General features: G+C 40.1%; 1 protein-coding gene across 1 annotated transcript in view; it reads left to right on the plus strand.

Annotated features, from left to right (window-relative positions):
- The window catches only part of aff2 (AF4/FMR2 family, member 2), a 218,296-nt gene that overhangs the window by 112,697 nt on the left and 89,186 nt on the right, over positions 1-16,413 (plus strand). Inside the window, exons 6-8 of the mRNA XM_078261117.1 lie at positions 3,292-3,378; positions 9,623-9,659; positions 11,537-11,597. Of these exons, the coding sequence (XP_078117243.1) occupies positions 3,292-3,378; positions 9,623-9,659; positions 11,537-11,597 (185 nt within the window). The remainder of the gene's footprint in view (positions 1-3,291; positions 3,379-9,622; positions 9,660-11,536; positions 11,598-16,413) is intronic.

A 16,413-nucleotide genomic window follows, 5' to 3' on the forward strand; every position in this document is an offset into this window, starting at 1 on the left:
AAACAGCTAATATCTAACTGTTGCACGGACGCACATACATGCACACACACGCATGCACGCACGCACGCATGCACGGACGCACACACATGCACACACACGTGCACAGACACACGCACACACACGCACACACATGAATGCACGCATGCACGCGCACACGCACGGACACACACACACACACACACACCCACACACACACGGACACACACACACACACAGACACACACACATATGCCCACACACACAATCACACACGCACGCACACACATGCGCACACACACATACGCACGCACACACACACACACACATATACACACACACACACACACACACACAGACACACACACACACACACACACACACACATGCACATGTGCTTATCTTGTTAGCTAATTACAGCTTCTACATATTACGACTGGAACCCAAGTGGGAGGAATGGGTGAAAGGAATTATTACAATAGGATGCTGCTGCTGTGCTGCTTACTGTAGCGCAATGCAACCAACTAGAGTCAGCTTTTACTTTGGAAATTCAACAACTCTACACTTAGGTCACTCTCAGTACACTGATCCCTGGTGTGCCACCAACTCCCCATGCTCCGCTCAGTTTGTACCATAAGTAATATTAAAGTCCACGCGTCCATGGCAACGCTTCAGCACACCCTTGATTGAATGCTGACTCCACTCTTCTGCATCAGAGATGTTGCATGAGCAGTCTCTTTTTTTCTCGACTTTGCTCACCTTCAGTTATCATTGTTATTACACCAGATACATGAGGGCAAACTTAGATTGATTGTGTGTTGTATGTTTTATTTAGTTTGGATTAGCGCCATAAATGCTGAATTAGAATAAGTTAATTTAGCCGCAAAGTTTTACCGTTTTAATTCCTGGTGCGACCAGGCCTTCAGAAAAAAAGGCTACCTTGTTAGAAAGTCGTACTAATACAATAGAACAGAATACACTTTATTGTCCCCCAGGGGAAACTTGTCTTAGGTATAGTGCTAGAGATGGTCCGATACCATTTTTTGCTTCCCGATACCGATTCCGATACCAGTGTGTCATATATGTTATTATGTTTTAACAGCTGTATACTACTATCCCTGTATGGATGTGATATTATTTCTATCTTTGTAGTCGGTCTGGCTCAGGTTAAACTCTTTCTGAAACATGAACAATGAACGCCCCAGAACGTTCTTTTATTCTCCAGTTTGACAGTCAGTTATAACGGAAAAAGACCATAAATAAACTACTTTAACGTAGATTTTCTTTAGGGCTTTATTACGTGGTATTGGATCGGTGCATGAACTCCAGTACTTCCCGATACCGATACCAGCGCTTTAGGCAGTATCGGAGCTGATACTGATACTGGTATCGGTATCGGAACATCTCTACATAGTGCTACAGTCCTTTGCTTCACTGCACCAAAATCAAGATAAAATCAACATAATCATAAGATTAACGAAACGTCTTAGGACATAAAAGAAGGACGTATGACCGTAGAGACAATACTACATCTTAAATGGTAACTGTAATAATTAAAGCGCAAAGTGCAAAAAGTGCCGGTGTATTTGTTGCACTTTGCTCGGTTGTGCTAAGATTTACTGTTGGAGTAAAGTAGCTCGATAGACGTTGGAAGAAACGATAGCTTAAGTCTGTTTGTTTTACGTCTCGGCACACAGAATCTTCTCCCCGATGGCAGAAGTTCATATTCAGGAAAGAACGTTTGTTTGTCTCCTCTCAGTCGTCACCACAGGAAAATTGTCAACCCACTTTGATTTAAAGTGCTCATATTATGCTTTTTGGCTTGTTCCCTTTCCTTTATTGTGTTATATATCTTTTTTGTTCATGTTATAGGTTTACAAAGTGAAAAAGCCCAAAGTCCACCCCAAAGGGACTTACCATCTCCAACAGAAAACACTGTTCACAAACTGCTCCAAACAGCTCTATTGTAGTCCAGCCTTTACTTCAGAGACAAACGTGGTCACTTTGGAACACACGTTATAATGCTCGCCTAGCTGCTAGCGTAGCACGCCCTCATACTCTGCTTCTGACTGGCTAGTAGTCCTTACCTAGCTACTGTCAGGGCACGCCCTCATACTCTGCTTCTGACTGGCTAGTAGTCCTTACCTAGCTACTGTCAGGGCACGCCCTCATACTCTGCTTCTGACTGGCTAGTAGTCCTTACCTAGCTACCGAGCATGTGCGACTCCCAACAAAGATGGAACAGAAGTGTGATGTCTCACTCTGTAGCTAAAACAGAGAGCTCAACACACAGGGTGAAAAGAGGAGCTGCAGCAACAGTACAACAAAAAATATGGTGTTTTTTGAAAATTAAACCATGTAAACCTCTAAATACAATTATGAACCTGAAAATGAGCATAATATGAGCACTTTAAAGAAAGCTTTTCCACTTTCTATTTTAAAAACCTGGTATCGCTGGTCGCTGTTTTCTGAGAAAAAGCCAGCGGCATACAAATGCTTTACTGTTCATGAAAAATAAGAGGGTGTTCAACAACAACGGCGATTACAATCAGTGCTGAACACAGATTTACTGTGAGTTGTATGTTTAATGAAGGGGGTAAGCTTCGCTTCAGAACGCGAACCTCCTACGGCGCCATTTTGATGCTACCAAACGACCACCCGACGTTAGCATCCCATTGACTCCTATTCATTTTGACGTCACTTTGACAGCAAATAACTTTACATCTGAAGCGTTTAAATACATTTTTTGTCCATTGTTTATTTCTAAAGAAACACGACAATGTATAAAAGGCTCCATTACCTTGTATCTCACGTTATGGCTCCGTAGCAGACGTTTTTGTAAAAATAGGCTAACGATTGTGTCATAACCACGCGACTTACTGTGGCACAGTAGAGGAATTACCGTATAGTACAGGAGAAGCTCTCAGGCAGTTTGGACTTACATTAGCTGTTTAAGTTTAATTATTAATGTTAACTAGCATTTTAGTTAGCAATAATTAGCCTGTGTCCATGTTATCTCCTTACATATACCTATGCTCTCCCTCTCTGCAAGATTTCGCTGTGCAAGAGATTTCTCTTGCACAGGTTGCTCACGTCACATCTACATCGTCTCTCTCAGTTGGAGGCTGCGCAGTAACGCTCAACCCTCACCAGAATATCCTTCACTGGTCTCCGTCCAGAGCAACTGGATCTGTTGGTCCAGTTTATATTCTGTCTGTGTTTAATTTAGCTTGGACTAGCGCCATGAATACTAAATGGTCATAAAGAATGTGTAGTATTGTAATGCAAATGTGTGTGTTTGTGTGTTTACCGTAGGAGATGACCCATTCCTGGCCTCCTCCTCTCACAGCCATACACACTCCCGGGAAGGCTGATCAGACCAAGTTCCCCATCCCAACTAAGGTCAGTACGAGGTCTCTGTCTTTGTCCCACCGCGAAACCCTTTCATTCACTAAAGTCAAATCAGTCTGCTCACATTAAGAACTAATAGTGCAAAAAATAATTTGGGATTACAAGCCTGGTAATTTATGTTTTCTTAAATGTTGTTATCATCTGGTCTGACTGCTCCCTTTTTTTTTTCTTCATTTGAGTCAGTGAGTGGAAAAAAGGATGTGAAAAAGTGTTGAAAAACCTTCACTTGAACTGCCACACTTCCTGTGTAGGTGGCTCATCATAAAAAAAGAACTGCAGTCTGTCGCTGAGATTATTCAGACTGCTAATTAGATCTGATTCATAAATTCACTGCAGCAGAGATTGCTGCGATAGAATCAGATTACTGTTGCCTCATCCTGCGCAGTGGCGCATGTGACAGCCAATGAAATTACAATGTTAACGAAGCGCCGCGTGTTTAATTCACCTCCCTGCTGTGAGGAAGTGGACGTTTAGTCTTGAAGAGAGCCACTTATCTGCAGAAGTCTATACTGTAGCTGTTATTATTTGCATATCAAATGTTTGGGTACCACTTTCACACGCGCTTTTTTAAATGTTTGTTAAGTTGAAATTAATAGCATTATTATTTGTTCATGAATCTAATGCTTTCTAGTCGATTGTAAGCCACTAATAAGAACACATTTTAAGTTTCCAGGTTGGGAAAAATCTCTATCGCTGTTGTTCATCGCCCTCCAACAGGTCACTTGATATGTCTTTTTTTAGTTCATCAGGTGGTGTAGACTAGTGGTTCTCAAAACATTTTTTTTTAATAATGAAAGGAGAATTCTGGTCGATTTCAACACGTAGCTATGTTGTTACGTAGTGCTGTCAGTAGCGAGAAAAACAAAAATAATCGGTGTTGCCTACACCGAGTTATGCTACTGCTAGCTTTCGCACCCAGGCGGCTGAAACGGGGCAGGTTTTAAACGCGCTTTTAGCCTCTTAACATGTTTGAAATGTCATTACAAGTGCCTACCCATGTGCAGTGATTCCTCCTGAGTGAACACAGTGAATCTGACTGCAGTAGATGTGAAAGAAATGCATAAAAGTTCTGCTAATTCAACTCTGTTTAGTTCCGGTGTTGAGACGGCAAGACAAGTGCTTAGGGACGGTCTACAAACTACAACAGCGAAAAGAGATACAACAAAAACATTTATTAATTTAATGATTATGAATTATAACTTGTCTCCTTCTAGTTGTACTACAGCACTTACTTTAAAAAAAATAAGCATATGCCTATTGTTGAAAATATTTTTGTATCTCTTTTCGGTGTTGTAGTTTGTAAACGGTCCCTAAGCCCTCGTCTTGCCATTTCACCACCGGAACACTGGAACTAAACAGAGGTATGAATTAGCACAACATTTACGCATTTCTTTCACATCTACTGCAGTCAGATTCACTGTGTTCACTCGGAAGGAATCAGTTCACATGGCAAGGCACTTGTAATGACATCTCGAACATGCTAAGAGGCTAAAAGCACGTTTAAAACCTGCCCCGTATCAGCCGCCTGGGTACGAAAGCTAGCAGTAGCATAACTCGGTGTAGGCACACTCACTACTGACAGCACTACGTGACAACAAACAACATAGCTACGTGTTGAAATCGACCGGAATTCTCCTTTAACTATTAGTCAAAATAATTAATAATTTCTGCCTTTCTAACTCAAAAAGTAGGTATAATGTGATATAAATTAGGTTTATTGAACATGAATTTAAAACGAAACGTTGAAAAAAGTGACAAAAACGTTTTAAAAAGTGTCAAAAGCATATAAAAAGAGCTAAAAATGCTGAAAAAAGCACAGAAACATTCAATTTCACTTTTGACCTGGATGGACACCAAGTTCATAGTCGAAGGGAAGACAACACAAGGGTTAACCCTCCTGTTGTCCTCGGGTCAAATTTGACCCACTTTCAACAAGTTTCTATATCAGAAATTTGGGTTTCTTGCAACCAAATCAAAAAAACATGACGTGGATGGTTCCATACAACGTTGTTCACAAGTAATATAAATGATCAGTTTGCTACTTTCATTGAATTTGGTTGTTTCATTCAATTGTATAGCATTTGTAAAAGAAAGTGATAAAAAGAACGTTGAAAAAAGTGACAAATATGTCGGAAAAAGCTTCAAAAACGTCAGAAACGTCGGAAAAAAGTGGAGAGAAAAAACATCGGGAAAAGCGACAAAAGTGTTGAAAAAGACGACCAAAACGTTGAAAAAAAAAGTTTTCATTTTAAATTTTGACGCAAAAAACAAACAAACAGTTACAAGGTCGACGGGGAAGACAACAAGGGTTAAGTGTTTTTAAATGCTTTCAATTATTTCAAATATTTATAATGTATCACTAAATGCATTCATTAATATACTGTATACTTATGTTAGGAATTATGCATCGAAACTGCAGTACTCCAAAGTACCCCTAGTGGTACGCGGACCCTCATTTGAGAAACACTGCTATAGACTGTCCCAAAGTCCATTTATTAAGACATTTTAATAACATTTTACAGTGTATTAACATTTACAGTTGTGTATGTCCACAATTTATAGATGACTCCCTGTCTTTCGCTGTAAGATTATTGGAAAGTAATACACCTGTCTTATTATTACTTACGCATTAGTATGTATTTACTTTATTTAACAGCAGATTTTATAGATTATTACTAAATATTACACTCTTCGTTAATACCTTGGCTAATACTTACCAGCCAGCCAGATTTTTCACAACCTGGCAACCCAAAGGTTGATCAAATTAATTGCTTATAACTGATCTATAAAGCATTAGTAAATGATTATTAACCATGAATAAAGCATTAATTACAACTTAGAAAGCCATTATAAGGATCGGCAAGCCTAGAAAGTGGCACAGTGAAATTTGTTAAAATATTTGTTTCTAGAAGCTTGGCGCCATGGTGACTGTTCATGGGGCTATTTACTGTAGTGATCTAACTGGCAGATAACCACTAACACGTCTTCTTTTAGCTATTTATCAATTCTTATTATTTATTTATTTATTTATTACTGTGTTCATATTACTTAGGTCTCTTTTTATTATGTCTTAATTCATGTTTTACTATGTTGTCTTGTCATACTATGTGTCACCACCAAGGGAAGTGCAGTTTAATTGCGTTATGTGCAATGACAATACAGGCATTCTAATTCTAATCTAATAGCTTTTTTTCACTAAAGAGGGAAAGAAGTTTGTTAGTGATTTATCACTAACAGGACAATAGGTTCAAGCATTTCATTCAAAAAACACATTTCTACCATTGACTCCTGTCTCATAACTGTCTGTAAACAGTGCCTCTTTTGAGAAATAACACATAAATAGAGAGACAAATAAAATTTGAGGTCACCAAAGTTGAACTCGACGTGTTTTTTTGTGTTTGCAGGTTTAGCTTTTTCTATGCGCTTTGGTCTTTGGTCTACACGCAAACTGTGTTTCTGGTCACCAAAAAACATATCCCTTCCAGGGTTAGGGTTCCAGGTGAAGATTTTTAGAAACTCCGTTATAATGTTTTTTGTCCATAACAAAAGAGGGGAAAAACCCTGTTTTCAAAAATACCTGAGTACGTTTGGACTAGGCCTTACTTCATCCTTACTGTACAAGTAAATCCACTGTTCTATTAGAATAAGTTAATTTAATAATAATAAATTATTATAATACATTTATTTTATATAGCGCTTCAAAAGCTACTCAAAGGCACTTTACAAAGTAAAGACAAAGAAATACAATGACAAGATCAGTACAACAGAAATACAAGCAACTAGAGATAGATATTAAAAAGGTGAAGTGAAGCAGCATAGAAGCAGGATAAAAACATTGGTTACACTTTACTTGAAGGTATCTGTATGAGCCATTTTCATTTTGTATTATTTCATGTAATTTTGCCCTGTGCCACTAGGGGGCTGTATGTGCTTTGTGGCTCAGGTGGTTCGGGTCAGCGCAGGTAGGCCATTTACCCTAGAAGAAACCCAGACACAGGTGTTGCTGATTTGGGAAGCAAACAGTTTTCGACTGTGCCTTTGTGCCTTGCCTTCGGGGTGAGCAATTCGGTTTGTCGTTTTGGTTACATGTATCATGAGTCAAAGTTATTGCCGCTGTATGATATATGGAAGTAAATAAACGGTGCGAGATAATTGTAACATTGAACTCTCCGTTTGCTGTGTTCGAGCGCACTGGGCGCACGTCTAAACCTAATCCGCCGTATTAGCAACCAGTACTAGACTTCGTTTAGGACTTAGTCAGTACAGTATCTACATAAGAGTGACATGACGCTGTCATGAACGTGTCATGAACATTATGAACAAGTCATAAATGTTTATGACATAACGCTTCTTTAGTAAGTGTCATTCGGTTTTTGTCCTGACAAGTTAGGGTTAGGGTTAGAGTTAGAGTTAGGGTTAGAGTTAGGGTTAGGGTTCATGTGTCATGACAGTGTCATGTGTTCATGACAGTGTCGTGTCACTCTTATGTAGATACCTTCAAGTAAAGTGTTACCAAAAAAGCAAACAAATGGAAACCCTGCTATTTTGGTTACAAGTTAACAGCAGCTTTAAAGAGATGGGTTTTGAGTGCAGTTTTGAAGTGAGTAAGTGATGTGGAAAGTCTGAGGTGTTGGGGGAGAGAGTTCCAGAGGGAGGGGGCAGCAACAGAGAAGGCCTTTTGTATGCCTTTTCACATTTTGCTTGCTTATTTCAACGTTTTTGGCACTATTTTTTTTCCATTACCACCAGTATCTTCATTTCGGAATGATTTTGGGAAACACTGATCCACATTTTTCACCATTTTCTGACATTTTAGAGACCAAACAACTAATCGAATAATCGAGAAAACAATCAACAGATTAATCAACTATGAAAATAATTGTTAGTTGCAGCCCTAATTTAGATGAACTTATACCTAATTTATGTGTAAGAAAAAAGCAGAAATGATGAATGATTTGGGCTAATGGTTAAGATCAGAGGAATGAAGGTAATGGACAATCACAGATATGTCAAAGTTTAGTCAGGATAATGCTATGAAATTGAATACAACACCCACAATTCAATTAAAAGTAGAGATCTGATCCTTAATTTCACTTGTGAAGAGCATTGGATGGAACCATCCATGTTATTTCGGGGCAATTCATTTGAAAGAAACCCACATTTCTGAGATAGAAACTTTAAAAAAAATGGGTCAAATATGAAATCCTGGTGCGACCAGGCCTTCAGATGACCCAACTCTATCAGAAAGTCGTACCAATGTTTGTTTGTCTCCTCTCAATCATCACTACAAGAAAATTGCCAACCCACTTCGAGTTAAAGACAGCTTTTTCCAATTTCTATTTTAAAAACCTGGTATCTGGTCGCTGTTTTCTTGTTCCCTGAGAAAAAGCCAGCGGCACGCAACACATGATTTACGGTTCGTGAAAAACAGAAACGTACAGTAAGTGGGTTCTAACAAGAACAGTGATAACAACCGGTGCTGAGCACTTAGAGAAAAGAACTTCACTTACAAAAAACAAAAAGCCAAATTCTACCCACAGAAATTTCAAGGGAATGACATTGTAGTACCACCCAAGCAGTTGGGTCTGTTTTGAAAGGTGATGTTTGAGGAGTGAAGTGCAGGAAGATGACAGCAGTCATCAACAAATACTGAGACACAATAAAAGCAGGGACTAAAAGAACTCCCGATGTTGGCAAAGTTTCTCCCGCTCCCACAAAAAAAATGCTTTATGACACCTTGTCATGTAAATATTGGGAGTATTTGTCACTTTAAACCAACAGAAATGTCGTGTGCAACATTTATCTCACAAATGGCAGCGATATTCTGACTGAAACCGCAGGTGTTTTTTTTTTTTCCACCGCTGAATGCTTTTATGACTCAATTTTAATATGCAAAACATCATTGGTGATGATGTCAAAGGAAATAGCAATGTAAACGCAGAGGCAGTAAATCTAAAGCTGGTAGTTAATGAATTAGGAGGGACTGTTGTGGCCCATTTCAGCCCCCAGCGTCGCACTAATCCTGAGTTTTAAGACTGAGGTGGTAGCGTCGACGCGGAGAGATGCCAGGATCAGAATCCTGTGTAATGGCATTGTTGTACTGCTGTGAAATCAATAATGACATCTGTTGGTTTATTCATTCAACTTTTCGCCCTGTGGCTTTCTCTCTCTCTCTCTCTCTCTCTCTCTCTCTCTCTCTCTCTCTCTCTCTCTCTTTCTCTCTCTCTCGCTCTAGGAGTCACAGCATGTGACCTCAGGCTACAACACCCAGAGTAAGTTTCCCAGCATCCACGATCACATACTAGCTCTATGGTAATTAACACTGGAGAGGCCATGAAGGCAATGCCACCCAGAAGAATAGTGAGGGGGGGAAAAAGCAGCTTGATGTTCAAATTAATTCATAGCCACGGGAACACGCTAGTCTGCAAAGCTTTGCTTTTATCTTTCTGTGTTCATCTGAACAAGTAATCTGACAAACATGGTTTTACACACACACACACACACACACACACACACACACACACACACACACACACACACACACACACACACACAGGTTTGTGGCCCTATCTTTGTGGGGACCCGTCATTGACATAATGCATTCCCTAGCCCCTTACCCTAATCTTAACCATCACAACTAAATGCCTAACCTTAACCCTTACCCTCACCCTAACCAGAACCTCATTCTAACCCTAATCCTAAAACCAAGTCTTAACCCTCAAACAGCCCTTTAAACTTGTGGGGTCCAGCATTTTGGCCCCACAAAGCTGTCGGGACCCCACAAGTATACTGACAAAAACAAGCACACACACACACACACACACACACACACACAGAGACACACACATACATGTATTTAATGTATTTCTGTTATTTGTAAACAATATGGCATATACAATATATGTCATATGTTTGTTTGTTTTTCCCGTGCCGTACAAAAGGTATTGTCAGTCTGCCGTCTACCGTGTGCCATTCAATCCATGAGAATGCAGCATTATTAGCATCAGGTGTAAATGCATCATTAGCATCAGGTGTAAATGCAAAGGTTGTTATATCGAATGTCATTATCCAGATACAGATCATGTGTAAACAGATTTTTAGCATCTTTCCATTAGTCCCTCGCTGGCTGGTAAATGGCCACGTCTTTCTACACATTTCACACACATTCCCAGTGTTACGTCGCTACAAACTGGGGACATTTGTAAAGTGGGCTCTCTGTTAAAAATGTAAAGTCTCCAAGCCCATATATCAAAACAAAAAAAAGCTTGCAGGTGGACATTAAGTTCAGATTCTTTTTAAGGGGAATAAAATCATCACTTACTTGGACATGGGCTTGGAGACAGCCTGAGTGAAAAACTGGCAGTGTGGAGATTGAAAGCTTGATGATGATCTTTCACAGTTTGTTCAGGTGTGGTGGAGTTTCCCTTTAAATACTTGACAAATCTAGAGAATTCATCACATTGAAGCAAACATCTTATAAATCAATGAGTGTCTTAAACCTGCTCATTGGTTTGCAACAATGGCTAGCTACTTAAACATACATATACTTATAACAATGTATATAACATCAGTGATCTGTTTTTGTCTCTGGTCTGACTCCCAGGCATCAGATCATCAAAAGCTCTTCTGAACTGCTGCTCTTGTGTTAACCCCTATCTTGTAGTGTTTAGAGATGTTTGTGATGTATATATAAAGCTGAAATATTTCCCCACTGGCGAGTTTTTCTCTCTGATATGAACAGAAGAAACACGACTGACTAAACAAAACGCAGTGAAAGGGTTCTGTGTATCCATTTGGAAAATAAATCGTCACCTCGAATGTTTTTTTCAGGCAGTGCATTTTAGTGTGATTTTATTTTTCCCCCAAACTCCTGTTACCAAAGTAACCACGCACGCACACACGCACGCACGCACGCACGCACGCACGCACGCACGCACGCACTTTCTCTAATTGAATAACACACTGGAGCAGAGTGTCATGTTTTCCACCATGATAATAGTAATCACATCTACACATCTGCAGTGATTGGAGTCTGGCTCCTTGTCAAAAACTAATCAACACACACACACACACACACACACACACACACACACACAAACCAAGACACATGCAAAACAGTGATGTTTGAATGTCCTCTGTTGTGTTGCAGAGCGATGTACTGTATCAGCTAACAAGCCTGCTGCGAAACCACCAACTGCACCACAGAAGTCGTGAGTATCTCCCTCTCTGACACACTCTCTCTCACACTCTCTCTCTCACACACACACACACACACACACACACACACACACACACAAACAGTGAATTTCTGACCCGCTGCTTCTGCGTTTGCCTCAAGGTAAAATTAAGCATGACTCTTGGATGAAATTCACTGCTGCTAGGAGGAAAAAATAAGATTGTGTGGATCAAAACGAGAAAGTGCAGCTACATTAATTTAACGTGAGCCAGGAGCATATTGCAACATCTCTGGCTGCAGCCCACTCCACTCCACTCCACTCCACTCCACTCCACGGCAGGTTTCATGGCACAGTGAAATTGGAAAGGAAGAAATCTTGCCTTGGAAATCCACCTCACGACCCTGATTTATCCTGCGCTTGACCCCAGAAGCGCTATGACTTTGTTTTAGAAATTGTGTGAAATGTCTGCTAAACCCTTTTCCCTGGAATAGTGATTTCCAATCATACCTTAGTAACTGTAACTACGTAGGCAAGGCCTTTAGCCTTTCCAGAATGAAAAACATAAAAGTAAAAGTTTAAAGTAAAGGAGACTTTTAGCGTGACTAACAAACGCCAAAGGCACATGACCAAGCGTCGATGGGACAGTGAGAATGTGTTGGGCTGGCTACCATAATGGCATACCTTACTTAGTAAGGGTATCATCAATGGGTTTTTTTTGTACGATTAGGCCAATTCATCTTTGCTAATAATATGTTGCATTCAAGTTAATATATATTTTTAGACATTTAAACTTCAACTTTCAAATAAATATCAAACAATAAATTGTTGCTCCCCCCCTCCTGCACTAACTGAGGACCCCCTAAGGGTCACGGCTCCTCTGTTGAAGATCTCTGTTCAAGGAGTATTATTAGTTACAGTAACTACATTCTGTGAGCCAAGAAAGGTTAAAATCAAGAACAACTGGGGGGCAGACCTCTAGCTCACCCAGTAGAGTGTGCGCCCCATGTAGGCAGAGTCCTTTGCAGCGGCCCCGGGGTTCGAATCTGACCTGCGGCCCTTTGCTGCATGTCAACCCCTCTCTCTCTCTCTCTCTCCCTCTCCCCCCTTTCTGGTCTGTCTACACTATCTTAGAAATGAAAACTGTCACTATCTAATACATTAAAAACTCAAGGGCAACTGGACTTGGTTTAAGTAGCTCGAAGGCGTTTTGTGTCTCATCCGAGAGACTTTTTCAGATCTGACTGAACGGTAGGGAAACCCAGCTATTTAACCTCTGTGGGGTTGTTGTCAACATGACGTGATTTATACAGCTTGGTTTGTTAGTGCTCAAATAGCTAGGTTTCCCTATTATGAAGTCAGAACCGAGGAAGCCCCTAGGTTGAGAGACAAAACGTCTTTGAGCACTTTTAACCTCCAGTTGTCTTGATTTTAACATCCCTTGGATAACTATGACCTGGATGACTGAAGAACTTTCACAGACATATTTTGTGAGGTCATGGGTTACGCAAATAAAAAGTCCCATTTATGATAGTACATCAGCTGGCTATTATTTTCCCAATGGAAGCTGGTCTGCTACTGTATCAGAGTGTAACATTGGCAGCTCTGTCCTGATTTTTATTGGCTTTGGGACACTCTAGCAACCCCAGCCAAACGTGTGACAGGAGATAGCATTGTGTTAGCCAAACACATTGGTTAGTCCTTAAACTGTAAAACATACTCTTTAGAAAATGTAGCATCAAAGTATGTGAGCTAAGCAGTGTATGTTAGAATGAAATATTGTAGTCTGATCCTACCTAAATACTTAAAGCTCCAATCTGCAGTACAATAACTGTGCTGCTTGTTTATTTCCATGTCATCCCATAAACTGCTAAGGATGCTATCGTTTCTTCTGGGATATAACATATCACTTTAGCCTCAGTCTTTTAGAATAACACGTATGCCATTAAGTGCATATAAAAGTAACACTTGAACAAACATCAGCGTGATGAATACTACCTAAAATGACAGAAACCATCCATGGGAAACACTTATTTGACGTGTACGGGTCCATGTCCCATCCACTAACATGGATGGGGCGGGGCTTATGACCTATACTGCAGCCAGCCACCAGGGGGCGATCAAGATGTTTTGGCTTCACTTATACAGTCTATGCATCAACCGCCGTTTGCAACCAACTCATGCTGCTAACATTAGCTTAATTAGCTAGCTAGCTACATCTGATAGCAATGGTTGTCATTTCAGCCAGAACATTAGATAGATAGTCACGTACTAGAAATAAGAAGCCTGCTTTGTCTGAAATCGAGGACCCATTGTTTAAAAAATGACTGTACGTTATCACTGTAAAGGTAGTCTATATCAACAAGGTTTCATTTCTGGGATTGTTCAGCTCTCGCCGGAAATTCCACCCGATGTCCCTCAATTTCGTCCGGACCGTTCTTTGTGTTGGCGCTCTAAACTCCGGTGGATTTCTGAGGACTATGGTTAACTGCTCCTCAGATCTCTGCAGGGTAAATCCAGACAGCTAGCTAGACTATCTGTCCAATCTGAGTTTTCTGTTACACGACTAAAACAACTTTTGAACGCACACGTTCCACCAAAACAAGTTCCTTCCCAAAGCTATTTTGCAGAGGCGCCGTGGCTCCGTCCATCGCTTAGCACCGCCCAAGACGATTGTGATTGGTTTAAAAAGAAATGCCAATAAACCAGAGCACGTTTTGTTCCCATCCCAGAATGCTGTGTGGACTAGCCAGACCCTCCTCCCTAGCGCTATGGAGGAAGGTCTGGCAATGCGAGACTACTGGAAAGTAAACATGTGCCATGCAAGAATGGAAAGCTTGACAGTGTTGCAACAGTAGCAAAGATTGGTGGGGCTTAGTGACCAGTCAATTATCAATTTGAAAGGGACTCGATTTAAAACCATAACCGGAGAAATCTTTTTGTAGTATCAGAGTATTACCTGTAGACACAAGTGTGACCTAAAACCAAAAAACTACTAGTTTTTACTTTGTCTTCCAAATGTTTTGCTTATCCTTGTTTCATTTCTTGCTTCATGTGGGGAAGAGGATCTTTACTCTATCCACTGTCATATTAAATGACAGTTTTCAGTGCAATGCATATTTTATACATTTGATCAAAGCTAATTAAAAACGGAGAGAAAACGTGGTAAGCTTGGCGTCAAAAGGAAGCTTTTGAAAATGGAAAAAGACTTGATAGCCAAAAGATGATGCAAAAATCCTGCAAGTTAAGAAAAAGTCAAAGCAATAATTCAGCAGCAGGACAGCATGTAAACTCTAATTTCCTCCTTTTTGGGTATGTAGTTACATAGTTGATTTGATCTCCATTCGGATGATGTTTGCTGGAGCTGTCATGCTTTCTGTGGCTTATTACACTATTTTGCTTCCAAAGCCGATAAGCCTATTTCTGTTGATTACTATTGTTTGCCCATAGGTGTAATTTCTATCCACTTTGTATTCAAGCATAAATGCTGCTTTTTTATTAGAGTGAAATAATTCTTATTGGTTAAAAACAATGCCTAGTTTACTGCAGCCATTAGGCTATTCTCTGTTTTTACTGTGATGCTCAACAGCGTAAAATATGCAGAATAATGAATAGGCCTAGTTTGTCTTATTCCCGAGTAATTGTGCTGTTGAGTCTAATTGCTATATTCTTTGCTGAATGTTTACCATGTCCGACCATTACAGAAAAACCCATCCAACAGTAATCACCGCAAATAGGCTCTGCACCTTAATGCCACATTAGGGACAAGAGCAAGTTTCATTTTTTTTTTTTCTTCCACTAGAGCAGAGAGTACTGTACCTTCCCGCCCCGGGAGTTTCATTACGCTCCTCTGATCCAATCACGTGACGTTAAGACAACTGCATGGATGTACCAGAGTGGAAGAAGTGAAGGAGACTCTTGTCTAGTCGAACCAGCTTGTTGTGTTTGCTCAGTCTGCAGTGGGGTTGTCTCACCTGCCGGCAGCAACAGAAAAAGCCAGAGAACGCTCGGATTCTTGCTGAGCTCTCTCACAGCAGCGCTGGACACAATGTGCACAGTCACACATGGTGCCCTGCACAGTGTAGCATCCTCGAGGAGAGAAAGGCTCTATCACTGCTAGGGCTAGGAGTTCAGTTTTCCGTTTTGCTGTGTGTAAAGAATACTGACTCTGATGCTTTGTCACCAACACGTGACTGGTCAGACGAGGACAATAAGCAGGCAGTGTTATTGTGATGCTATTGTAATTTAACAGTACAGTACAAGTTGGAGTGTCAATGCACTTATTGTTAGTAAGTATTGCATTCTCAATTAGGTTCAAGGGAACCATATTTTCCAGCGACTGGCGACATGTGAATTGAAACAAAACTACTTGGTTAGGTTCAGGAAAAGATTATGATTTGGGTTAAAATAAGTATTTTAAAGGGTAACTTCCTTTTTTTTTTTTTTTTTACCTGGACCCTATTTTCCAATGTTTTTGTCTTAGTGTCCGATGGAAACAACAATCTTTTAAGTATTAAGTGAGATTGCTACAGTTGGCAGCGGCGAAACAAGCTACAATTTAAGTTATTGGGCAATTGCGCACCGTTAATTTACATCCACTAAAGTGCTTGTTTTGCCACTGTCATGCTCAGATTATTGTATGAATGTCTGACAATATGGAAAGGGTCCCTTCAGAGGTCAACTGTTTTGTTAAAGAGTAATATCCTTTTTGTTTAACATGAAACATCCCCGGAATCGCTATCACCAAACCCACCAGACTTCATTTAAATAAACATTAATTTTATCATCGTAAAATAAACATAATTCAAAATCAATAGAAACAAAATGAAACTATTAAAAGCCATCTAGGTTT

This window comes from Sander vitreus, chromosome 10, assembly GCF_031162955.1.
Source record: "Sander vitreus isolate 19-12246 chromosome 10, sanVit1, whole genome shotgun sequence".
NCBI lineage: Eukaryota > Metazoa > Chordata > Actinopteri > Perciformes > Percidae > Sander > Sander vitreus.